The sequence below is a fragment of the Xiphophorus couchianus genome, chromosome 20, assembly GCF_001444195.1.
Source record: "Xiphophorus couchianus chromosome 20, X_couchianus-1.0, whole genome shotgun sequence".
NCBI lineage: Eukaryota > Metazoa > Chordata > Actinopteri > Cyprinodontiformes > Poeciliidae > Xiphophorus > Xiphophorus couchianus.
The window spans coordinates 9614532-9641434 of record NC_040247.1 but is presented as its reverse complement, the minus strand read 5'-3'; the positions used below and the strand labels follow the sequence as shown (position 1 = coordinate 9641434).

Sequence of the window (26903 nt, the reverse complement as noted above, 5' to 3'; positions counted from 1 at the left end):
TGCTAATGATGTAATTATTCTATTCAGGTATGGTGCAGCAGAGGCACATCTAAAAGTTGCAGGACTGTGACCCTCGAGGACGGGAGTTTGAGACCCCTGGTCTAAATGGTTGAGAAAACATCAAATGATTTAACATTGACTCTAGATGCAAATCAATTTAACAAAAAAATCCTTCTCACATTGTCTATTCCCACGCATCTTTCTCAGCTGATATCTAACTTATTAAACAACTGTTACACTCAACCACTGGAATTTGTATTCAAAGAGGCCTTAATTCCTCATGACATAGATTCAACAAGATGTCAGAAACAAGTCACACAGATTTTAGTTGTGAATTGCTCTTAACCACCAAAAAAAAAAAAGAAAAGAAAAATAACCTAAGCCATCCATGGGTTGCTGACTGACACTTAGATGATGCCTTGTGCTCCTGTATCCAGTGAATGAACACTTAGGGTTCTTATGATGACAGAGCATTTATTGATCTTGCACTCTACAACACAATGAGATTTTTAACTTTGCACACCTACGGACTCGAATTGCAGTACAACCACAAGACTCATCAAATTGTAGCAACAATTGTGGCAATAATCAAAAACAAACAACCATTCAATTCACTTGTTGATTTATTTCATTTATTTGCATGTATCACCCATACTGAAATACTTTCAGGTATTACACTAAAACTCATAAACCCCCAAAATGTGGACCTAATATTCTATGTGAACATGATAACTTCACACAGTTGTGGCAGATTTGTGAGCTGCACATCCAAGATACAGAAAAATGTGACATGTATCAGTCTATATAAAGAGAACATGAAGTTATTGGCAGCTCAGCAACAGCTGTGCTGATGAAGAGTAGCAGTAGAACACATCATAGTGAGAAATAGTGGCCACATATCCAGTAGCCTAAGTCGATAGCAGCATAACTACTAGATAATTTAGGATAACCTATTACTATTCGACTATTAGCTTTTTCAAAAGAAATACCTCAAGGCTAGTCTTAAATGTAGCCTCAAGGAAAATTGAATCCCATTTTAATTTTACAACTGAATTTCAGGAATGAAGTGCTTGGTTGGGTGCCCAATGTAGCTTCTACTCTTCATTTACTAGGGAGCCAGTGAAGAGAAATAAGAACTGGAGGAAGATGACCTCATCTTTAAATTCTTATTAGTAATCTTGCTGCATTATTTTGGATGAGCTGAAACATTTTTTAATAATTTATTTTCCATCCATCCATACATTCTCTGTGCAGGGCAACAAGGGAGTTAATGCCTATCTCCAGGTGTCAACGGGTTAGAGGCTGCGAACACGCCGGACATGTCGCCAGGCTCTCAGGTCAGTTCATCACACACTCACATCTAATGGCAATTGAGAAAAAACAGTTAACCAAAAGTCATTTTTGAACTTTGAGTATCCAGAGAGAACCCATGCATGCATGGCTGGTGAGATTATGCCAACTCCATTCAGAAAGACTGTAATTAAAAATCAAAGAATTAGAATTCATCAAGGCTTCTAATTATTTGATTAGATATTCCTTCAGGACAGGCCTGTAGTCTAATTGACAGATTGTATTGGTCAGGATTTAAGGATAAATATTACTGAGGTTCATCAGCATAACATTTCATCCCACTGTTCAATACTTTCACTAAGTGAAGCATTTTTATAGTATACAACTGACCTAAACACTAATGATGTGTATTTTCTATTTGGTCCATTACATTAAATGCTTACCTTATTATCAGAATGTTAAAGCTAAATTTGAGATTCATCAAACCAGACATGTTAACAATATTTTTTGGCCAATTTTGTTGGACCTGTGTGCTCTGCAGACTCAGTTTCCTGTTCTTAGTTGACAGGAGGAGCATCCATTGTGATCTCTAGAGTCGGTATCCCATCTGCTTCAAGGTTTGACATGTGTGTTCAGAGATAGTATTCCACATATTTTGGTTGTATTTTGTGGTTATTCGAGTTACAGTTGGTCTTCTGTCATCTCAAACTAGTTTGCCCATTCCTGTTTGACTTCAAATACAAACAAGGCATTTTCCTTGAAACAACTGCCTTGAAACAGAATCTTTTCACTTTTTCATTCAGTCTCTATCAACCAAAGAGATGGCTGTTCATGAAAATCGCAGTTAATCACAGTTGCCAACATATTCAAACCAGATTATCTGGTTTTATGTCACTTAAATCACTATTATTTATTATTCCTCTGTTTTGGATTTCAACAAGCCATCCTCATCACACTTAGATACCCAAATGTCTCCTATGTGATTGACAAAATCAATATTTGTGTCTACCAGCAATAGAACAGGACCTCATAAAGAGGTCTGCAGGTATAGAAAGGTAAATGATAAATGACCTGTACAAGTATAGTGCTTTATCTAGTTCAGAGGACCAGAAAGTGTTTTACACTACATTCAGTCATTAACTCATTCATGCACACATTCACACTGATTATGATAAGCGACTATATTGTAGCCACATCTGCATCAAGAATCAAAAAGTTTCCAAAGCGTCTTGATCTCTTTAGAAGTCTCAAAAACTATTTTCTTACAGACATGCAGGTTGAAAAACCACAGTATGGAGAATGAAAGAAGCTGGTAAAGCTTTGACATGGTTAAGGTCTTACACATGAAAAGCTACTTGAGGAGTGATTCCAGCTAATAGTTGAAATTATTAGGTGAAAGAGAATTGGTTTGGTACACATAAGAAATTTTGTGACACCTCGGTGGATTACACATTTTAATTGTCATTCAATCATCTCGTAGGTCAGGTCAGCTTATTTGCTGTGTAACAGCCCTGCTGGTGTGATTAAAGAGACTGTGACAAAGACGCTGAAAGGCAACAAAGGGGGGCAATGGCCAGCTGTCACACAGAGGGACCATAATGGCCACTGAAAATCCCACCATCATCTGAGCCTGTTACTTCGTTGACTTTAGCCTCCTGCTAACTGACAAGTCATTTCTTTGTTAACCTGTCAAAGAGCTACTTGACAAAAGGAGTTATGTTGTTACAACAAATTTTTCCAATAAATTACTTAGTATGTTTGCCTATACTTCATTCTTCGTGCTGTTAAGTTAAATTAGAAAAGTTATAGGAACTAATAAGCAAAACTACATATTTTTTAAAGATTTCCAGTAAAACATTATCAGGGTGAAATGTCTTAACAAAAATATTGCCTGTGTAAGTTATTCACAATTATTTACATGAAAGATGGTTGTCTTTTCTGTAATCCTCCATTAAAAGGACACACCTGCTAGTTGACATCTCATTGGACACAATCCCTAGTTCCACTTCCTCTGGAAACATACAGTAGTCAAAATGTAAAAATTTCAACCTGATCAATAAAGAAAGTTTAATATATTTCTTAGTATGTAGTTAACATTCCTAAAACAAGGAAACTACATTTTCTAAACTGACACTGTTTGGGGTATTTTAACAAGAACATGACAACACAAACAATGGCAACAATTGCTTCTTTATCTATTTTATTCAACAATTTTTAACTCTTGTGAGCACCATAATAAAAACAGCCATATTAAATGAAGTTTTATTTGTTGAGATAATCTCAGGACTTTTAACTCTAGGAAATGACTGGCCAAAGCTAAGCAACCTGGACCTATTAAATATTACAATCTTTAAAACATTTTTTGACAATCTCTTTAAACATACTTTAGAAACAATTATTTTGAAAGTGCTTGTCATTCTCTGCAAGAACTACAACTTCCATAAGAGTAACTTACAGTATCTTCAATGTATGCTGTAACTTTGTAATTTTTGAATACAGAGTCATCTAAAGCAGGGGTGTCAAACTCCAGGCCTCAAGGGTCGGTGTCCTGCAACTTTTAGATGTGCCTCTGCTGCACCACACTTGAATAGAATAATTAGGTCATTAGCAAGGCTCTGGAGAACTTATCTACACAAGAAGGAGGTAATTAAGCCATTTCATTCCAGTGTTTTGTATCTGTGGCACATCTAAAAACTGTAGGACACCGGCCCTTGAGGACTGGAGTTTGACATCTGTGATCTAAAGGGATGAAATGTATGCTTAAGAGTAATGAAGAGAAGAAATATACATGCCAATTGCATACACTCATATTGACTGACACATCTCATTGAACTCTGGATGATTTTCGGGAGGGAGACATACAAAGGTGGTAGCTGATAGCTCCTCATTTCTTCCCCTGCCGGAGTGTTAGGTAATGACTTCTCCCTGCCACGGTGGATCTTAATTTGTTATTGTAGCAGAGCAGCTGTGCGGCATGCTGCAGATAGCAGGTGGCAGCCTGGCAGGAGTGGAGGGTGGGGGGAGCTGGAGGGAAGAGGAGGAGGGGGAGGACAGGAGCATGTGGCATATGTGGGTGGCTGTAGGAGGGGAGGATGGAGAGATAGCACTGTGGACGGGTGTTTGTGTGCTTGTGTATCTTGGGTGCTACAGCTCACAGTGTTCTTTGCCAGCATCCAAATATTATGCTTGTAAAGAAGAATAACACGTGAGACTCTGGATGGAATCCAGATCCAGTCCAACTGTGTGGGCTTTAGGGTTCTGGCTCATTGTCAACAGCAACAGATGATACACCACTTTTTTTCTCTTTTGGTTAAACTTAATTATTAAGCAGTTAACAATTTAAAGTGGTAACACAGATTTTTCTGTATGGGTTTGACAACTTTTAAATCATATACAACAATTGCAGTAAAATGGACAGTTTGTTGAGGAATTTTTAGATATAGTTTTAGACCATGAATATTAAAATCAATATAACAACAAGTTAAGGTTATAAATGACTTTGCTGAAGGCAGTCTGATGAGAGGATTATTGAGTTGCTGCCACGCTGAGGGAATCATGACAGACACATCATTGGTCTGCTGTATAAGGGCATTATAAGCTCTCATCAAAACCGGTTACAGTTAATTTTTGACCACACAAATATTATCTTTTGCTTTTGAAATTTTTTTTTATCTACATCTAAAACCTAATCATTAATAGAACTAAAATGTTTCTGTTAGACTGGGGTGGGGCTCTATCTGTTACTTTAAAGAAAAAGTGCTTCAGAGACTGTTTATGCCAGGGCAGCCCAGCCAAAGAGAGAAAGCGAGAAGAGAAAAAGCACTGAACAAGAGCTTCACAAACAAACAAAGGCATGGTTGGAATGCAGAGCGCTACAACTTGTGAGTAACGGTTCATTATTTTCTTTGATTTAGAACAAATTAAAGCATTTAGATGACCATTTAATAATTATTTGCTACAGATTTGATGTGTAGAATTTCAATCAATGATTTATGTTCTTAGTCTCAATATTTCCAGGAATCAGGAGCCACCATCTGTGTTTAAGAGATACATTTTCCAGCTTGGTAATGAAAATATAGCACAATTAGAATACATTTCATATTGTGTTCGGAAAGGTCTATTATTTTCAGAAATATCTCCCACAGGGAAATCTATCAAAAAAGAAACAAAAACGTTTAAAATGTTGCATTCATCTCATAACAAGTGAGTATAATGGGCAAAAAAAACTTGATATCCCTTTGTCTGCAAAGATCTTACGCTCATTACGACCTATTAAGTACCAAGAATAAACTATGCATAACACATACTCTATTATAAGCATTATCCCTTATATAGCCCTCACACTACAGCTATTGTGTTCCTATTTGACTGAATAGCAGCTTGTGGTCTATGTGTCTTTTCAATTGAGGATTTGGAGCCCTTAATCCACCAGGCTAAGTTTTTTTTCCTTTCCACCATCTGGAGTTTACAGCCTTTCAAGACAAAAACACCAGGCGGTGTGAAACCAGGCTGGAGCTGATGCTTGATGCCAGGGGAATGTTTTTTTCTCAGTGTTTGCCTGTTTTCCATCAGGGGTCAATAGTACAGTCCTGGGACACAAGTGAGGTCAGCAAGGCCTGGGGGCTTGAAGTTGGTGTGAGCACATTATTGTCAGCTAAGTGTAAGTGTTGATGGGCTAAATATGTTTAGCAAAAATAGATTTTTGGTGTGTACAAATGGGAAGTGGAGCAAAATGTTACAGTCTTTGTTTAACCAGCAATAGGGGATAAATTCAGAATTTAAAAAGTTGTGAATTTTTCAGTTTTAGTGGGGTCAAAGCCTTAAGTGGCCATTGCTGCAGATGAAACCGCTTACTGAACCACTGTTTTACCTTTAGAGAGATGATCATGATGATGATGATGATGATGATGATGAAGATGACGATGCAATGGCCAGCAGAAAGCAGCAATGTGAGCTGCAATCTAGAACTATAAAGACCAACTCCAGTCTTTGGAAACATTGTTTCCAACTATGAATCACAACAGATCAAATATGCGTATTCTTCTCTTTTACTATAATTTTGATTTCGTCTGAGTAATTCAACGCAGAAAGCCGAATAGACTGCTGGGAAGCATGAATCCTCTGCGCTCACTAGGAGAAAATGTGTTAGAGGGCCTCGCAGCCTCAACATTACTACACAAGTCAATCAGTTCCATTCCCCCTTGATTCAATTAGCTGTACTCAAAAACATGTGGACAATTTGGAAGCCCCAATAATTTTTCCTTTTGCCTTCTTCTTTTCTTTGGGGTGGGTTGTAGACTCGGATTCCAATCTGCTGACATTAAATGGGGAAATAAACGACAAAAGGGCCCCTGCAGGTTTGCATTAGAGTCTTAATTGGTTTTGGCTTGAGAGGGCTGCTATCGTTGCCAGACGTGGGCCTTTTTGTGTTTTGCCATGTGGAAGAATTTTCCCATCAGATGTAAAGAGGTGTTTCAGATCTATTCTGAGTCACTGTTGCACTGTTTTTTTTGTTTTCACCGGCTGTTTGTAAGGAGGAGTATGTGTTTGTATGCATGTGGACAATGTGCAGATAAGTTGAATTTGTTTTCCCTGTTCGCCTTTATGCATGGCTATGTGTCATGCATGAGTTTGGCCGTGTTTTCATAAAATGTGTGCCTTTGGCTGTGAGTTTGTGCGTGTCAGGCTGGGAGCCCAGTCTCCTTCTCACTCCCTCTGGTCTATGCGTGGGTCTTTTCCACCATCACTACCACCTGTTAGTGTTTTACTCAAGCCCCAGGGCTACAATGACTGCAGAACCTTCCAGATTTGCTCATCAAGCTCATCAGATCGGCTCCTCTACCTAAAATCTGGGTCCCATTTTCTACTGTGGGATTGATTTGAGACGAATTTCATTCTGCAGTCTAGCTGAGTCAAGAGTAAGTGTGGATGGACAAGTTGAAACATATATTTTTATTTAGAACTCAAGTAAAGTTTTGTTCAGTGTGCTGAATGGCTGGATCGGGCTTAGGTTTTGTATATTACGGTTTTAGTTAAAAGTTTTTAAGTCCTTATTTAGACATTCATGTTGTTGTTTGTTCCTTTGCGATTCCAGTAATGCCTTTTGCATTATCTAGTGTAGGAGTGGGGCTATAAAATTAAACTTGCCCTGCCTAAAGCATCAACTAGAGCAAAGATTTTAGTTCCATTTTAAATCACACCTCAATGAATATTATGAATCTTGAGCAGTAAACACTGGAGGCACTAATGAATTTATGGGAAATTAGAGATGCACATTGTATTGAATTGCAGCCTTCCTCAATTCATGCAATATTGCAAATCCTGAATGCAACATTTAGTAGGGTACTATATTTCAAGTAACATCCTTGCAAATGCTGCATGCCAATAATATATTTTGCCTGGTGGCTATTTATATTCCTACACTTGATGTATATTTTTAGTGACTAAAGCTTCAGTAAGTGGACTACACATTGTGATGGGGGGGAAAAGAAAGAAAAGGGTGTGGAAAATTGTTGTCACAATATGCAGCAATAGTATTCATGTAGTAACTTTGCCTGACCTTGTTCAATCCTGTGGTAAAGTAAAAATGTACAGCATAATTCAAGCACTATTTATTGGATCTGGTTTGAATTTGCCCCTTTACCAAATGTGTAATTCTTTTAAAGCTTTGACCTGCCATTATCATATTTAGCCTATTCTAAATTATTCTTAAGAAGTATATTGCATAGCTTTTTAGATATGTTTAGCTTTCCAGCTTTGAGAAGTGTGTAACCTGTAGAATTAGGTTACACAATTTTAAAATAAAGGCAACATGATTTGGAATAGAGAAATTATAACAATCTTTATTACCCATAGATGATGTTATTAAACAGTTATTAAAACAGTTAAAAGCAGTGTCCTTACCTATTTCTTTGCCTTAACTCTTGAGATTTCCTTAAGTTAACACTGAATGTTTGTGACATTTCACTGTATTTAGGGGAGATTTGTTGCCATGTGCTATTGTCAACAAAAAAAGTTTGTGTGGCTGCACAATTTTTTATGGCAGGTAAATAATTTGTGTATATTTACGCAAACTTTCATGCCACATTCATTTTTATACATGCTGACTTGTGCAAGAAATATTGCACCGCAATGGTGTTGTGTGTACATGAGGCCTTAAGTGTCAAATCAGGTATGAAACATCCTCAATTCACAGACAATTTGTACAAAATGTCCTGTGAAGGCTTGTTTCTTTTGGCATCCAAAGAAAGTCTGATAAAAACATTTCAAAACGTACGATATGTTGAAGATGATGCAATGACCCGATCTCCTGTTGTTCAATACTCATCCAAAAATACTTCACACAGCAGAATGCATATTTTAAAATAAATAACATTCTCTTTTATGTTGAATATTTTTAAGACTTGCTGTCCAAGTGTCTCTTTCTAATGTAATATAATATGCTCTCCTATGTGTATTACTTTGACAGTATATCAAGCTAAAACTAAGCTTAAATTTGGAAAAGAAAGAAGTGACCAAACAGTCAAAGGACCAAACCAATGAAAGAATGAGAGTGAAGGAATTAACTGTCAGTAGAAATGTGAGGCTAAATGAAGCCAGTTTTGCACAGCTGTTTCTTGTTGCTTTGCAGTACTGTGCAGCACGGCTGCAAGGATAGGATCCAGATGTGATCGGCCCGCAATTGCAAAGTTCAGAAACACCAGTCATGCAGGAGACAGATGACATTAGAGCATTCCCTGCTCGTCTGCCCCCTCTGAAAGATAACCCAGCTGTGCTTTTCACACTGGTTTGCAGATCTCAGCGTGGCTTCTGAGAGTTGTTAACACTGTCATTTTGTTATGCTGTCTGCCGCTGCCACGACCCATGCATTCAGGTGTCTCTGAGTAGCGTAAACATTGCTTTGACACATTTGAATGTTCTGAAAAGGCGGCCTGCAGGATTTGAGAGTGGTTTTGCATATTTGTCATATGGCTTTTAAAGCATTCGACAAAGAGGGATTAAAGCTTCTTTTGTGTGTTCATCTGTTAAAAGTGTTTCATTTCGATCATCATGGAAAAAGAAAGCATGTATATTTGTTGGGATTGGTTGGTGGCAAATCTGTTGGCTGTGTGCAGGCATTTATTTGCTCATGTTGTTTAAGGGAAAATAAAAAGAGTGTTTCAAAGAAACCTGCTCTTTAAATGCCCGTTCCTCTGTTCCTATTTCTCACGCCTTTCACCTCTTTCTCATTTCCCATTTGGCCCAGACAAAGAGGAGTTAGCATTGGTTACCCTTTTCTACACGCTTTCCAGGGTTACTCCAGTGCTTCTTTCTCACCTCCTGTTTCTGTCTCATGTTTCTGCCTCCCTCCATCCATTTTTCTCCTTTGTCCCTAGTACTCCCACTTTATATTTCTCTTCCCTCTCCTTTTCCTTGTCCCTTTATTCATCTTTCCAAATTTATACTTGTCTGTCTTGGCGGCCACACTAGTATTACTGCAGCTGGCCTGTCATCGAGGAGAGGAAAGCCGACTTCCAGCTGTGTATGAGTTATTATTGAGGAGTCAGTGCGAGAAGTCTCAGAGCCATGTCGGACAAGATGTAGACAATATGACACCATTTCAAAAGAGCTATCCTTGTTCAGCTTTCTGCTTCTCTTTATACTTTTATAGAATTGTTAATGAGATATATGTAAGAAAAAAACTGAAATTATCACCAATTTTGAGTTCTTACATACTGTATGTAGCTGTTATGGAAAGCACATGCAACAAGCACTCCAGCATTGTGACTGACAGAAAAGTCCTCCACATCATAACAAATACGTAAATGGAGATGATGTCTGGTCTTGTTGATAAATTTGACACCCAAACAAAATTTTTTCAGAGACTTCTCACTAAATCCAATACCACTCTTCTTCCTCTCCTATGTCACTTGTGAGTTTTATGACTTTAGTCAAGTTCACCTCATCTGTCCCCTCTCTTATTTCACCCCTGCTGGGCTTTTGCTGTCAGAGACAAGAAAGTCTGCTCTCTTCTCTTTCCACAAACAAACATGCATTGCGCACACTGCCTGCTCTTGCTCTCAGCATGGATGGTGTTCTAGGTGCTGTTGTTTATGTATCTTGTTCCCAGCTGGTCTCAGCTTGTTGTCTTTACTTGTTTGTCTAAGGAGAGTGCTATAGCAAGATGTCATGCCAGCAGTGAGTATGCAAAGTACAAAAAAAGGCAGGTGCTTCCAAAGTGCTTTGTTGTTCACTTTGAAGGACTGACTCTGTAACAATAAGCAGGTGAAAGATTTCTTCTTCGACAAGGTTTGTTGTGTCTCCAGATGAAGGAGAGAACAAGTAAAATTGCAAATACCTACACACTCTGCCACCATTTCTCTGTAGCTGCTGTTTAAGGATTGTTCTGTGACATACTGACAAGTCCAAACATCCCTGAGGCCTAACCTTGGGAAATGCCAACACATGTCCCTGAATATGTGTGTGGGCGTGTGGGAGCAAAACCAGCCGTTATCTTCCTTCAGCTTCAATTGAAACCTTCAGAAATCCCCAAAACTCTTTACTTTACACACACACACAGACCCACCCCCGCCCACTTACGTATACACACACACATGCATGCAAAACATAAAGCCTCGAGGCTCTATCTCTGCCTGGCCAGGTGTTCCTGAGTCTGCTGCCAGCAGAACCACCTGCAGATCGCAGGTGTGGCTTTTGCCGGGGAAGAGAACAACACAGCTGCTCCTGTAGCCTCAGGCAGAGGAAAAGAGAGGTGGAAGGTGTGAACAGAATTGACTTATGGAAGCAGGAACCTTTTCAGATCAGGCAAGAGGAAACAGTGTAAAGTGACATGAAAACATTGGTGGTTTTTGACACCTTTCACTGAAGGCAACTTTCCTTCTTTCCGTCAGCTGGCAGCTGCTTTATTGAAGCAACTCAGTGTGATGTATTACCCCAAAGAGGAAGCTTTGTATCCCAAAACATCCATGAATTTAGGTCAATGTATTTTTATTGTGGTTTCAAAAATATCCAAAAACAGAAAAAGACTCAATACATCTATAAAACATAAAGCCAAAGTGCCACAAAAGAGAGAGAAGAGTTCATAAATTAGTTACTCAGCTAAGTAGTACATGAACACGTGATTCAAAGTCAAGATGTTCAACAGCTTTTATACATAAGTAATAAAACTTGTACTTTTATTCATTCAGTGAATTTATTTGCACTGAGTAGAGTATTGAATTAGTGACACTTCATAATAATATTACTCAGGTGAAATGATCAAGTACTGTATATTAAAACTCCTCGTAGTTGTCCAAATAGATGCTCAAGTAAATTTAACTGAGTAAATGTAATTATAGAAAGATTACTAATTACTGTAAATGTAATGACAGAATCTTTCTCTAAGAAAGATTGAAACTGAGTAAACCTTTTCTCAGTTTGACAACAGCTTAATTTAAATGATTGTAACTTTTAAAACTACTAGCAAAGTCACATTTGTTGTTGAACCCAAATGTAAACAAAAATGGAGCGTAAATGTCTCTTAAACAAACCTTGTTGTTATTAAATTAATGGCAGTTTCAGTCACTCTCTAGTTGTGTAATATCTGTGTGTGGGCTTGTCAGCTTCTTACTGAGTATAAACTGTTTTAACACACGACGTCTACCAAACATGGAGCTGTTTATGAGAACTATTTATGTTTATGTGCCGTCAATTGGGTGAAGCTGGCAATGCAGAGCAATCTCTAGTCTGCAGTATCATTTTCCACTTAGCAAAATTGCGGCAATCAAGGGTTTAACTGTGAGCCTTGTGGATGGATATCCTGGACAATGTATCTGCTACATAAGTTAAATGAGGGAGCGGCTGCAGAGACTTTGAAAAGTGAGTGGTTGTTGATAATCGTTTAAGCGGAGTTATTGGTGAGGAGGATTTGGCGTCTGGCTAAGCGCTTGGCTTTGCTGTGTGGAAACTTAAGGAAGATGCAGCCAAGTGAGCGTGTGACCCACCGCTCATAAATTTTAAGCACACATGCAGCCACTTTCTCATGCCGACACACTAACACTTTCTCACTCACTCTCCATCTCACTTTCATACATGCTTTTCCCATTTCTTATATTTGCTCATCTATTCATTTGGCTTGCATATAAAAACCCACTTGTTGCACCCAAAGAGCACCCGTGTGTCTTCCCTCCATGTGCAGAGTGTAATAGGAGATCTGATGGTTTTTCGTGGGTGAGTAGGCGGGTCAGGCTTTACTTAAACTAATGGCTCCCAGCAGTGTTGAATAGCCAGACACACTGGAGCCGAGGCCTGAGGTTTTGGAATGCCACTGCCGGCTCAATGCCTGCCTTTCATCGGCACCGAGTGAAGGAGGAAAAGAGGGAGAGAGTAAGAGACAGGGAAATTGGAAGAAAGGAGGGGGACAGAGAAAGAGGAGGAGAGAGAATTAAATACGGGACTCATTTGTTATGGGTGATATGGGGATGACTGAAAAGGAGGGCACAATAGTAGGAGGACAGAATGGGGTGAGGGCAGGTTGGTAGACTATGGGGGTGAGGCGGGGGTGAGGCGTGTTTCTGCTTGCGAGATGTCAGGGGGGGGGGTAAAGTACCAGTCAGTGGTTGTTTTGTGTAAGAGCACCGTGGGACCCCCTGAGCAGCCACTCATTTGTTCCTAATGTCTTTGGGATGAGCTTTGAATGAGTCTTGTGGGAATTTGAGGCTTTGAACTGAAAGCATTTTCCAAACTAATAAAACACTTTAAACAATGAAAGTGTTGCTGCAAACCTAAACTATGCATCTTGACAGAAATTAACATGATTGAACACATATGAAAGTTTGCAATTGCTTTGATCCTGATGTTTTATTCTGTCAGTTACTGACTACTAAATGGAATTTCAAACAATTGTTTAATGATTTAGTTTTGATTCCTTTAGTTAATACCACTAAGCATTGCACTTTATTGCTATGCTAGTCTTAGCAATGCAGAATTATACATTAGTCGAGTGACTACTATCACAAAATTCACACAGAAGCTAAATCAATTCTATCACACTGATCCCTGCACTGTTGAATCTGTTATGAACACTAGAAAAGCTCTGGAGAATGTGCAGAGCACTGTGTCTGGACTTTCTCTGCTGTTGTTTGTTTATACATGCGCTTCACAGTGGGAAGCGCACTCCTTTGGGAATACATTCCCACAGCAAAAAATACTTGTGGTGCCTTGATAACTCACTATCAGCCAAATTCTACAACATAATACTGTGTCAGTATTTTGGTGATCAGTGGAAAATGTTGCAGTGAAGGCATAGACTTCAGCATAAAAATGTATTGCTACATAATGTCATACTAATTCATTGTTATGTAAGGACATGTATTTGACATTCGTGTTCTGTGATTAATAACTCGATAGTTAATTAGACTCATTTGACCACAAAAGCCAACAACAAAATTTGGTACTGCTTACATGAAGTTGAACAGTGGTTAGATAATGATGTTATGATGCACTTAAACACAAGTTGAAAAAAAAAATCAAATTTATGCAGGAAAGTTAATGGTTTCTAGCACATAATAGACATCTAGTTTATATTATTTAAGTCAGTGATATAGTAGTACCATACAGTGTCAATAACATGTTCCTTTACAACTTGGATACATGAAATGATGAAAAGTATGTTGATCTTGGTGATTAGCTGTATCTCTGACCACAGCAAATTACACAAATAACCAAATCACCACTGTCTCCAGTTTTAAGTAGAATACTCAGTGGAAGTGGAATTGTGTCAGTGTGATATAATTCCTATATCTGTAACACCTATCTGAAGAAATACACTGAAAGCCAAAGATTTGGAAGCAATACATGGACAAACCTCCCACAATCTATAAAATTCATAAAAGCATTATTAAGTGAGTTAATATGTGGCCTGTATTAGCCTTGGTTTTAAACTTTTGGCCTGTAGTAGATGACAGTTGTCTATAGCCCGAGAACTGTTCCACTGATTTTCTACAGTCCTATTGAATTTCTTCTTTCCTGTCACTTGGAACTTTTTTAATTTTTTATACTACATATAGATATTTAATTAAGCTGATATCTAAAAGATTACATCTGTGAATTTGGCTGCACAATGGCATAGTTGTTCCCTTACAGCAACAAGGTTCTGGGTTGAAATCACAAATTTCTGCATGGAGTGGGCATGTGTGCATTCTCTCTGGGTACTTCAGCTTCCTCTCTTTTTTCACAGTATGTTTTTTCTGCCTAAATTTTAGTTTTCTGAAACAAATACAGTTACTATCAAGAACATGAAATTCAGACAAAAGTAATTAGCTGAAAACAAGAAAAAAAAATTTCACAGGACCATTTTCACTGTTTAAGCATAGTTCATAATGTCACAGCTATTAGCAATGTTCTCTTCCTCCAAGTTCAAAACCATGCATGCTACCTGAAGTGCTCACTCTGAATTGTTTTGATGCGCGTTTGTGTGTGCGTGGTTCTCTGTTCTGTGTGTCCGTTTTGCCCTGTGATTGGCTGCCAGTATGTCAGAGAATCGACTTGTCTTGCTTATTTATAGCTGGAGATAGGTGTCCACTCATTCCGACCCTCTAGGGAAGAAGGAAAGTTAGAAAATATTTGGATTGTAGAGAAATGTTTGTGTTTATCTACAGGCTGCTTTTGCTAAAATCAGATATGTCTTTAAGAAGCTGTACATGGACAAACCTCCCACAGTCTATAACACTCATGAGAGGATTATTAACTGACTTAATAATGCTTTTATTTACTCATGCTTGTATGCTTGTCATACTTAGTTTGGTCAAGTATAACAAGCAGCAGTGTTGGAAAAATATGGTGTTTTTGTATGTATGCATTTGTACAGTAAGAGTACAGTAATAGTAAGATAAAGTGGTACTACTTTGCAGAAGACTGATGTGTTTGGTTTGGAGTGTGCTCCAAGTATTTACTGAAAGCCACTAAGACTCTTTGCCTATACTAAGGCCCTCCAAAGCCAATATTTTAGACCACAGGAGGACAGAAATCAATAGAAATATTTCTGTTTGGAACTTTGGCTGGTTTGACCCACAAAGTTGGTGGTTAGAGTGTTATTTTATGTCTGTAAAATATATGCAAGAGCTAATAGCAGCATGCTATAAAACAAACACTACAGTAAGCTGAGACTATCAGGAGGCACATCCATATAAATATACATATACACACACAGTCATAAAGTGAAACACATTGAAAGATTAATTACAAACTAACTGATGTTTTTAAGCATTTAATTGTGTTAATTAGGGTGATTTGGAAACATCAACATTTAGGATATTAAATGCCCAAAAACTAACTATTGCCTGCTTAAACGTTACCGTTTTAAAAGGTACTTTTTAATCTGAAAAATTATTCTTAGAATGTTAGTTGATGGTTAGTGGTGGTTAATGATTTAACCATCAGCTAATATGAGAAGGTAGACATACTAATGATTGCAGTCTTGTTCAGTAGAAAACGTTTTTTTAACAATAAAGACACTGAATGAAAAGCTTTGCCCCAAAAAGCCCTAATAAGGTTAGGGCCTTATTAAATGCAATTCCACCTAAAGTGCATAAAACATGTAAGTTTGATGTTTTTTTCCCTAACTTTCTTGGGTTTTCGAGATTGTGTTTTTAAAACATGTTTACGGGTGGGATTTTCTGGGAACTTCATTGTTCTCTTTAATTTTCACTTACCAGAACCAACACATCCAGTAAACAGAAGCCGCTATCTGTTTTCGCATGACCTATTTTTTGTCAGAAGCTGCACAACGAAAGAAAAAAAGCCCTCACTTCACCCCTAATTATCACCACAAACCATCTTGTTTGATCTGAAAGATTCAGAATTTTTACAGTAAACGATCCGCCAGACAGATGTGAACTTGGAAAATGACGTGTCCCTATTAGATAAATGTGCTCTAGAAGATGTAATGGAAAATAGGGTCATGTAAGATCAGAGACAAAAATCTATTGCTGCATCAGATTAGAAAACATCAAGAGTCTGAACACTGATCAAAATGACCCTAAAGTGGGGAAGAAGAAAGAGGACGGGAAATATGTTGGTAATATATCCAGAAAATGGGGGCAGCAATAATAAGGTTTGGTGGGTAAAGTAGCAGCAACAAGGATAATTACCTAAAACAAATAGACTCAAAGTAAAAACATCTGTGCATGTGAGTATTTAAAGGGTCCTTTTGACCCAATATTTTCCGTTGTAATGTGTTGGTTGCTGCAGATACTCTCAGATGACATTACTCATCCCTGTCACTGTACAGTCCAATCTCGTAAGTCATTTACTCTTCTTCTGCTATGGATTCAGGTGAGACAGATATGTCACTTAATTTGCGGTAGCACATGAAACAATTTTGCTTTTAGATTCAACCATCTGCCATAAAGACATTTTAGCCATAGATTGTCAGAGGCTAAAAAAATAGAAAGAAAAGCAGCTAAGTCTCATTTAAACCTTGAATAACTCACAATATCAGGGAAAAGTATTTTTACCAGTTGAACTTTGTGACATTCTCACATTTTAGAATTTAATGTAATTCATTTTAGTCTTTTTTTGTGATAGTCTGACATAAAGGAATATATGATGGTAATGGTTTTCCTCTGAGCTAATTTGTAGAACCAAATTAACTCAGCTGATAACTCTTTTGAGTTATGTCTCTAACAGTATTGTAGAAATGGAGACAAAGACATTTTGCCATTTCTTTTTTGCATAACACCTAAATCTCAGGGATGGTCTTGCTGAAAGGTGAACATTTTGCTGCCTCATTTTCTTACAGGTATATACTGTAAGTCCAACTGTCCAACTTGTTTTCTGTTTTGTCAAACTTCCATGCCCTGCAGATGAAAAACATGTCCATAACATGATGATTCATGGTTTGGGAAGGTGTTTTTTCAGTGTGTGTTTTCCACCACACAAAGTTTTATTTTGGTCCATTTTGTTTTGGTGACAACAGATTCTCCCACCTCAGCAGTGAATCTCTGCAGCTAGGGTTACTGATTGCCTCTTGGCTGCTTCTGTTGTTTAATGCTCTCTTTTCCAAGGCTATGTCTTGGTGGGTTTGTGCCATACTCCTTCAATCTTAAGATTGAGTATGGCATCTCATTGAAAAATATACAAGATTTTCCATGTTGCATATATATATGCAACATGGAAAATAATAATAAATAAAACATATTGTAAAACCATATCTTTATATATCTACCTACAGTATATATATGTATATATATACAGATATAGATATGTTTTATTTATTATTATTTCCTTTGACATATCTGGTGTATTCCTTGGCCTTCATGATGGTGTTTCTTCGTTACTGTTTTCTAAGAAATCACTAGAGTCTTCACAGCTGTATTTATACTGAGATTAAATTACAATTTGTTGCACTCTGCTTGATAATTATGTGACTCTTGAAAGGAATTGGTTGAACTTGATTTTATGCTGGTATAAAAATGTGAAGATGTTTTCATCTATGCCACAATATACTGTATTTATTTGATTGATTTAAAAAATATATTTTCTTCCACTTCAAAATTATGCACTACTTTGTAAAAAACGTAAAAAAGTTAAAAAGGTAATAATGGTTTTGCAAATCACGGCAATAGCTGAATAAACCCGTCTTACATTCAAGACATACTGTATATAATACTATAAACCTGGTATTGTTTAATTTAATATTATTTAAGACTGAAAAGTGTTAAACATTAAGAGAACTGACTAGTGGCAAAAAAAAGCTGGAAATTCATTCTTTACCTAATAAAGATATTTGCCATGTTTTTACAGCCTTAAATATTCCATTGAAATTCAGTCGCCAAGGTTACCATTTCAAACTTTCAGAGTGATGAAAACAAAATTGTCTCACCATGTGTTAGTCACATTGCCATATGAAAATGAATTCAACAGTACTAAGGAATCCGGCAGAGTTTCTGGTGGGTGTATTTATTTATTTTTACTCACTGTATTCAAAGCTACTTGCTATTTTAAACAATAAAAAGAAAGTTTCCAAAAAGTTTACTGCTATCCACTGAGCAATTGACAGTGATACAAGGCAGGCACTAGTTAGACAGTGTGTGTTGGAAAATAGGGCATTAAAGTCAGTGAACATTTTAATGTATAATGTTGCTACTACTACTACTACTAGTTTGTTTCTCTAAAGACTGGACCAACGTCCTAGACACTATTATTGTGATATTTCTTTAGAGCAGGCATTGAGGTGTTGTGTCCTGTACATTTTAGATGTACAGGACACATTATTTGACTCAATATACCTGAGTCAAATAATATGAATTATATGAATATTATGTCAAATAATGACCTCTTTGACTGCACACTGAGGAGGTAATTCAGCCAGTTGATTCAGATGTGTGGGACCAGGAACATATTCAATAGTTTCAGGACCCCTGCTGTACACTAACAGACTTCTGTTAATTGAGTTTTCTGTAATTGTGAAGATGTTCTCCATATTATCTCCGTTTAATACATAAAACATACCTAAGACTACATTCGGTCAACCACAATATATAGCCTACATTAACACGACCATGATGATTAGATTTTGTTTTCTAACAATGTCACTATGAGATTCAATCCAATTGAAGTTGTTTGTACCATACTGTCTTAAAATGTTAACTCTTAGATGTTTAACTTAATGAAAGAGCAATGGATGTTCTTGTTCTTTTCAAATAAGTGCCATTCATTTAACAAGCTCAACAGCATGTAAATGAAGAAACAAGATGTAGTAGAGTAGAATTTTAATTTTATCATGTTTGAAAGACTGCTTATTTATTCACTTATCATAAAATCCCCATGTCTTCCACAATAAAAGCCTTCTGTTTACTTTTATGAAACTGGAAGTTTGGACAGGGAGCGTGTGAACACTCACAGATGCTGCATACTTTCTAGTTCTCGCCCTCTCTCACGCCTTATCTTTCACACACATGCACACAATGGCAAACAGCTGTATGCGGCTTATGCCTTTACAGTAAAAGAAGTCATTCGGTATGAATGTATGCAGCATGCCTGTATTCATTACCCAATCATATACCTTATTACAAAGGTTTTTGTTTTGTTTTGTTTCGTTTTGATTGTGTTCTCCAATTTAATGTATTGTTATTCTTTTCTTACATGGCTGCTACCAAAGCACCCTAGCTAAATGTCTTGATTACAGATGACAGAATGTGATGTTATTAATTCCTCACCATAGAACACATCAGTAATCAGAAATCAACAGCAGAACTGAATTTAAAAGGCCCTGATGTTGTACTACATGTTCTATTTAACTTATGCCACATGTGAAGAAAACCAGCTTTCAAGTTCTAAAGCAGGGCCAGAGAGACACAGCCGGGGTGCCAGAGCAGGTTTGTTCAGCAAAGACAAAAAAAAAAATATGCTAGACAAGTCATGCCAGGAGATGACTTCAGCAGCATTTAAAGTGTCACATTAACAATGCTTAGTACTAAATATTGTATAAACAATACAGTTAATTAAACTTATTTTCTATTCATTCATCAAAGTTCAAGTGTAGAGAAGTAGCTGATAAATCAATACCCAAATTGCACCACCCAAATGATTTTGAATTGTACTGAAGAACATAAAGTGCAGACATTACATTTATAATATGTAATATTATTATCTATAAACGTATTACCAAATCAGTAAGATTAAGACAAAGAGTTTTAACATGGAGAATCAAAGAGTATAGTTGGTACAATGTTTGTCATTTCTTGTGTTTGAAAGCCATTTTAAGCTTTCTTTGCCTGCACACAACTTTATTTAGACCTCAGTGTAGGCCAAGTAGACCAAAGCTTCTTATGGCATGCATGAGACGCTTTGGTCATTTAATCAGTCCTAGTATTATTTTACTATTTTTTGAAGTAGAGATGTAAAAAGGAATAAATCTTCTTTTTGTTTGAATTTATTTTTTTAAGCAGGAAATTGTCTTAGATGTCATATTTGTAGCTATGAATGTTTATCATGTGAGTGGTCATCTAAAGCTGTGTCCATCAAATAAGAACATTCAGTAAACCACATTGGTTGTGTTGCCAAATGAAATAATTTTTAGAAAGCAGCAAATATCACATATTCACCATGAAAGCTATGAGAATTTCCATGCTTCACTCAAATCTGAGAATTTGAAGTATTATGTCTTTCATGAGTATTGTTTATGTTGCTAATTGTAATTTTGTCTTACAAATAGCAGAACTTTAGTGCATAAATCGAAACTGCTCTAACGGTAGATTTGTCTGTCACTGAGGCCTGATTTCCGCCTTCTACATGCTCAAATAGCATGTTGGTTACCGTACATATCTACAGATGCTAGGCCGTCTGTGATTTCCCATCTTTTCACCCTCTTTCTTACTCCCCCTCTCAGCCACCTGGCCCTCTCTCTGAGCCTGCTGACTGACCAGATGCACACTGAATGGAGCAGACCTATGAGAAGAGAGGCAGTGATTGTTATTGATGAATATTCTGTCAAATGCAGACTGCTACAAACCTGTGCAAATAAAAAACGAACAATAAATTACTTTGTGATTGATTGAAATCAGTATAAACCAGTAAAACCTGTGCTTTCATAATTGATGTTATCAGTTTTTCTTTCAATAGTATCACAACTTACTTATATTATGCTTCCCCCATGTTATACATACTTGCTTAATTTCATGCATGTCAAAAAACCATGAGATACTAATGAGCTTATATTACATAATGTTTTTATTGTCGTCAGATGTTTTCATGAATATAAAGATACATGATCAACAACATTCAGATCTCCTGTGTAAATGAATTATATTGTAAATTTTGATCAAAGAAATTGTATGACATTGAATTCCCATTTATTTTGGTTTTGGTCAAGCAGTTTGACTAGAACAGAGAAAATTATCTTGAATTTTCTCCAGTTTATGTTAATAGTCATTAAAACAGGTCTTGTGTTGAATAGCAAAAAATGTGCCCAAAAAGTAATGAAAAACTACTAGAATTGCAAAACTATGAATGGTGAAGGGCTCAAATGATCAGTAGGGTTAAATGTCATCCATCCCTCTGTCTGTCCCAACCTTCTTCCTCCCTTTCTGCATCCATCCATAAATTGTCTTTTTTTCCCAGGGTTTACAGGTCTAGAAAAACTCAGATATTCTTTCCTCAGCAAAACTCTCAAGGTCACTCTGGGGCAACTGACCAGAAAGGAAATGTGGCCTCTCAATCAAATCCTGGTTCTGGTTCTCACATCACAGTCAAATCCAAATCCATCTATCCATCTCCCTTTTCATCTTACCGTCACTCTTGAACAAGCAACTAAATACCTGAACTCTTTCACTTGAAGCATTCTCTGACAGCCCACGCTGAGGGGAACATGCAAATATTAAACCTCAGCTAAGTATTTTTATGCACAAATGCCCAGAATAAGGACTGCTATAAAAATCTCAAAATTACAGTCTAATAAAAATAAAATACAGAACTTCTGAAGTGGGAAATTTGCAGAAGCATTGGTGTTTTAGAGTCTCCACCAGGGACTATTATCTTGACCCACATTGTGTCTGCCACTTGTGCAAAAAGCCAAGCATAAATCAGTTGGAGATTTAAGTTTAACTTAGCAAAGACAGAGAGCAGTGAATAGGGAGCAGAATTACTCGTTTGTGCTTGAGTGTCCCCCCTTTTGCTCTGGCTGGCGAATCAAAGCTGAGTTGATGCATTACAGAGACAAAAGAGAACGTCATCTTAAGAAAGGGGACTGCATGGGCGGCATAAAAACTCTTTAAAGGGAGATCTGTACTTTTCTCAATAGGATAGAGGGGAGGGTAGAAGGGAACAGGACTAGAAAAGACCCGCCCTAACGCATATGCAGATGCATATGCATACACACACGCCTATGATTGTCTCCCTTTGGCACAGCATCTTGTTTAGGCTTTAGGTGCCAAAGCAATTAGTTATGTTAATTGCGGGGTCCATCGCCGGTGAATGCAGGTTGAATGGGGCCAGTCTGCATTGGAGGATTGGCCAGAATCCATGTGGAGAGTAGGAGGTGGGGCTCAGTGGGAGGCAGTTTGTGACGTCGCTGGAGCACTCAACCCATGAAAGCAGGGGAGAGAATAGCATGTGGGAAAAGTGGGGAGGAGCTTGAGCTGAAAGGCACAGAGTGAGAGGATAGGAAGCTCAGAGCTTGAGTGAGCCAGCGTGAGAGAGGAGGCATATTCAGGGACTCCATCAGAGAGAGTAACTTAGTACAACAGACTGTGTAACAGAAATAGACAGTGACAGAGAGCTTTTCATGAGAAATATAAAAATCTCAAGGACAGAAGGGAAGTAAGCGAGAGTATTTGCATTTGTAGAGTCCTGTGTTTGCTGGTCTACTCGGTTATCCATCTCCATCTGGGTGCCATCTGTGTCTCTGGCTTTGGCCTTCACTACGCTGGAGCTCACATATGTGGGAATGCAAACACATGCCTGACATATGAAGGCGTGGAGTCACAAAAGAGGACAAAAAGCAGAGGACAAGAAAACTCTGCCGCTGCAGCTGACTTTCTTCAAGGACTGAAGAGTGGACTCTACTAGAGTGGAGGTAGGAGCAAGTGATTCCAGTTTACTTTTGTGTTGCTATGGTGTGTATTTATAATATTAATTTGTCTCAGTAGGAAAGTAAGTGAGAGTTTGTTCGCTGGCAAATAGTTCACTTTGTGTGTGGGGGTGTGCGTGTATGTGTGTTCAGTCCTAATTCCCAAAGCTGGTCTGTACTGTACAGATGGCACATCATCCTCTCCTCTTTATCTCTTCATCCTTGTCGACTCAGGTATGAGGGAGGCTTTCTTAACTTGTGCACAGCTTTTGCTGCCATATGGTGAATAACATTAATTATTACATAAAATGATCTTTCTGAAGTTCAGAAGACTAATTTTCTGCACTGAACTTGCAGAATATAATACATTTTAATTCAGCAAGATTTCAAGAAAAAAACAGCTACATTTTAATGTATTGCACAATGAACAATTTACTTTTTGTGTTTTTTTCTCTTATGTTCTATATGTTTATTCTTTCTTTCACTTTTTGAAAATTGAATCAAAACAGTAATTTTGTGATGTCTTATCTGCCTCATCCTCAGCTGTCATTTAACCAGAAAGCAATTAATTCTTCCACATGACAAGCAGAGCAGAAGAAACTAGGTAAAGAAAAGATGTGCATCTGTTGTACAGTATCCCGGGCATATGGGAAGAGGAGGGAAACTGCTCCGTATGACTTTCATACTCGGTCTAAACGTGGCACTGTGACATTAATGGGATGTGGGAGCAAATGCAAGTGTTGCACCATTGTTTTATCTCTCAATGTTACCCAGGTACACCTCCATGCTCAAGAAAGCATCTTCCTGTTTTTTTGGGTTTTTTTCAGGTCAATCAGACAGGCTTGTTGTGGGAAAGAAACAGACAGAGAAAAGAAAAAGGGACCTGGGCAGTGTCATTCCAGACTTGGCCAGGCCGTCAGGGAGATAGGAGCGACTAACTGTCGGCTGCACAGCCTCAGAGCAGAGACCCCTGTCTGGTCTTCTGGATTTTATCATATTCCTGGCAGCAGGCTCTGTTCTGTAGTGAGTCTGAAAATGCATGGAGGCCATTCTAATTATTTTTATTTTTATTCAGAAACCTTATTTTTACCTGCCAGGCCACTGTAGTCTCTGTTACAGACTTGCATTGCTTTGAAGTTTCTTATCTAGCCCATGATAAGCTCATGTTTGAGTTAGGTAGCAAGTGTTCCTCCATCTGTGAACCAGGTGTACTGCAAATATTGTGTCTGCTGAGACTACAAGGTTACTTGTCTTATAGCTTTCTTCACCTTTTTTATCTTTTTGACCTCAATCCCTGCTGTGCGTTTCTTTGCTAAATGTGTTGGAATAAATGGAGAATAAGAGCATGATGACCCCTGCCCAGTTGCTCTAAAGAATTTGTGACAGATAGCCCCCTCTCTCTGAGTTTCATCATGTACGCACACAGAACAGAGCAGCTGCTTGTGGAGTTTGCTGCAGGAAGTGCTCTATTAGTTCCATTGGCAAGGGCGGTGATATGTTGCCCCAGGGCTCAGCAAGAGGTTGTGCATTTGAACGGAACGTGTGTGAAAGCTTACAATGATAAGCTTCCATACATTTATGATTTTAGCATAAACTCCTTGTATAAAAGTACTTGAAATGTTTCAACATGGGAACTGGTAAAAAGCTATATGTTTTGGTTAATATAGAGAGGTGCACATGAGTCTGTCAGCGTTAAAATTTCCCTCTTTCTCCTTCCTCTAATATTTAATTATTTTTCTTTATCTAAAGTGTATGATCAGTGGGTTCATCGGATGGGCTTACTGACCCTTCACTTTTCCAAGATATTTGCTCGATGACCCAATGCAAAACTTTTATTTACTGGTCTTGTATGGTTTAAGAAGCCTAAAAGGCTGGGGAATGAGTTCCATTCAATGGTTGATTGATAAGAGGTGTGACAGGGTTCATACTGTCTATATGAGCTAGCCAGTCATAGCTATACAATCAAAGTCCAAAGTAACTGTCACATTAACATGGTAAGGTTTTTGTATATGGTGCCATGTTTCTGTAATGATGTTAGATCCACTCTTAAAATCCCTACAATGCAAAGAATACAGCCATAATGCAATGGAGTACTAATAAAAATACATATATAGTCAGCATTTTCCAAATATGTTTGATGAAACAAAACCAATAACATCATTGTTCATGCTCAGAAGAACTAAAAAAGTGTCAGCTAAGTTGCAAGGTGCATCGGTTGAGAAGAAATTGGTGGTGTTGTCTTTAACCATGAATTGCTTGCTGAAGTCATTAATTTCTCCAACCTTCTTTTGACCCATATCATTGTGAGAAAGTCTAAACATAAAAAGTTACATTTCATAGGCTCTTCTTACCTCCTATGATTTACCATTTAAACACAAAACTTTTGTCTTTTCTAAGATTCTGTAAGCAGTGTTTTCACGCTTTAATATATCCCTCTTTTTGATGTGTTTTGAGACATTTATAAAGAAATTGTAGGTAATCCCCCAGCATTATGCAGCAAAGGCACCTAAACTCATTCGAAACAGAAACATACTCATCCTCCACTGTTCTTAGTGTCTCATTCTTCACATTGTTCTGAGCACAGCTGGCCTCTTTGTTTTACTTATCTGTCTCTCTGAGTGGTTGTTGAGCACTGCTCTTCCATACAGCTGGGCTCTGGGCTTACCCACAGCTTTGTTTATGTACTCTGTGAACCAACTGTGCTATTCTGCCTTGCTTTAATTCATTGCATCACCAGAGCTAGACTGTGTTAAATCAGGATCAATTCTTTGTTTAAGTCTGGTACTGTAGACTTACCTTGTTGGAGCATTTGTCCCACTCAAATAAAAATTCTCTCAAGTCTCCAGTGTGGCAGTGGCGCGTGCTGATAGCAACATCTGGTTGGACCTGAGCCCAGTCAGTCAACTGGGCTCTTAAAGCCTGTCACACCTGGTGTAATACAGGCCAGCCCTATTGTTAGCTTTGTTTCCTCGTGTCTGGGGCTTGCACTTTGTTTTATGGACTCCTGCAACAGACTTGATCAGTTGGTGTATTACTATTGCCTTAGAGAAAAAGCAGCATTTATTTGGTAGCAGGTTAGGTTTATGATCTGTGTTTACAAGATTCAGGAGACACTCACCCCAGTCATCCAGAAACACAAAGGCATGTACATAATCAGGAATTTTCCTGATATTTGCTTGATGTATTTGAAATGTGCAGAAGAAAATGGTCAGTAAACCAACATTATTGTAAGATTTAAATATTTTCTAGTTTATCACCTGGATTATAACACATGAACCAGGAGCTAGCCAGTCATAGACAGCAAGATTTGTTGTCCAGATGGACAGATAATCTGCTGATTTTGAGTAGGTCTGAGAGCTTAGTTGATCAATTTGAAATGTCCTTGTTAGATTGCTGTTTAAATTTGAGCAGAAGTGTTTACACATGACCCAGACAGGCTTTAAAAATTTAAAAATTTGTTACTGAGTGGCAACTGTCCTCCAAAATCAATTGATGGCAAACAAGTCTTGTTAAATGGCACCTATTTTCAGCTCCTTAACTCTACCAGCTTAACAGGTTCACAATTATTTCTTTATGATTTAGCTCAAATTTGAAACCTTTTCAATTATTCTAAAAATTCTAATAATACAAAAAACTACAGTTGCCATATATTTTGGCTACGCATCAATACTGAATCAAACATACACATTATGCTTGAAAAAAAGCTTTCGATAAGGTATTTTACTACACTAGAATAGATAGTACATTAGGCCTGTATTGTACATAATAAAATGAAGGATATTTTGAAAAATGAAAACCTTTATCAATGCTTTCATGAAACCGAAAGTGGAAAAATTGTTTGAACAGCAAAAGTAACAATCTTGATCATCATAGTGTCTGTTTTGAGGACCTACAAATCATATCAGTTTATTGTTATTATCAGATGGTGACTAATTCCGATTGCATTTTTTTTCCAATAGCTGATCTAATCACAAATCCCAAATTATAGATTCTGTAGGTTAGTACATTCAGATGCTGTCCCATCATTCTTAGCCCAGCTACATGACTTCACATCCACGTGGACACT

At 37.7% G+C, this 26903-nt stretch overlaps 1 protein-coding gene across 3 annotated transcripts in view; it reads left to right on the top strand.

The window, feature by feature from the left end:
• The first annotated feature begins 1254 nt into the window (after positions 1 to 1254).
• The window catches only part of cbfa2t2 (CBFA2/RUNX1 partner transcriptional co-repressor 2), a 43491-nt gene continuing 17842 nt past the window's right edge, over positions 1255 to 26903 (top strand). The window contains exon 1 of one of the 3 annotated variants that reach the window (XM_028002401.1): positions 1255 to 1337. In XM_028002401.1, the coding sequence (XP_027858202.1) occupies positions 1271 to 1337 (67 nt within the window). In that variant the 5' untranslated portion in view covers positions 1255 to 1270. Of the gene's footprint in view, positions 1338 to 5150; positions 5172 to 22426; positions 22844 to 26903 lie in introns of those variants that run through there. The other 2 variants (XM_028002402.1, XM_028002403.1) reach the window with 2 other exon arrangements.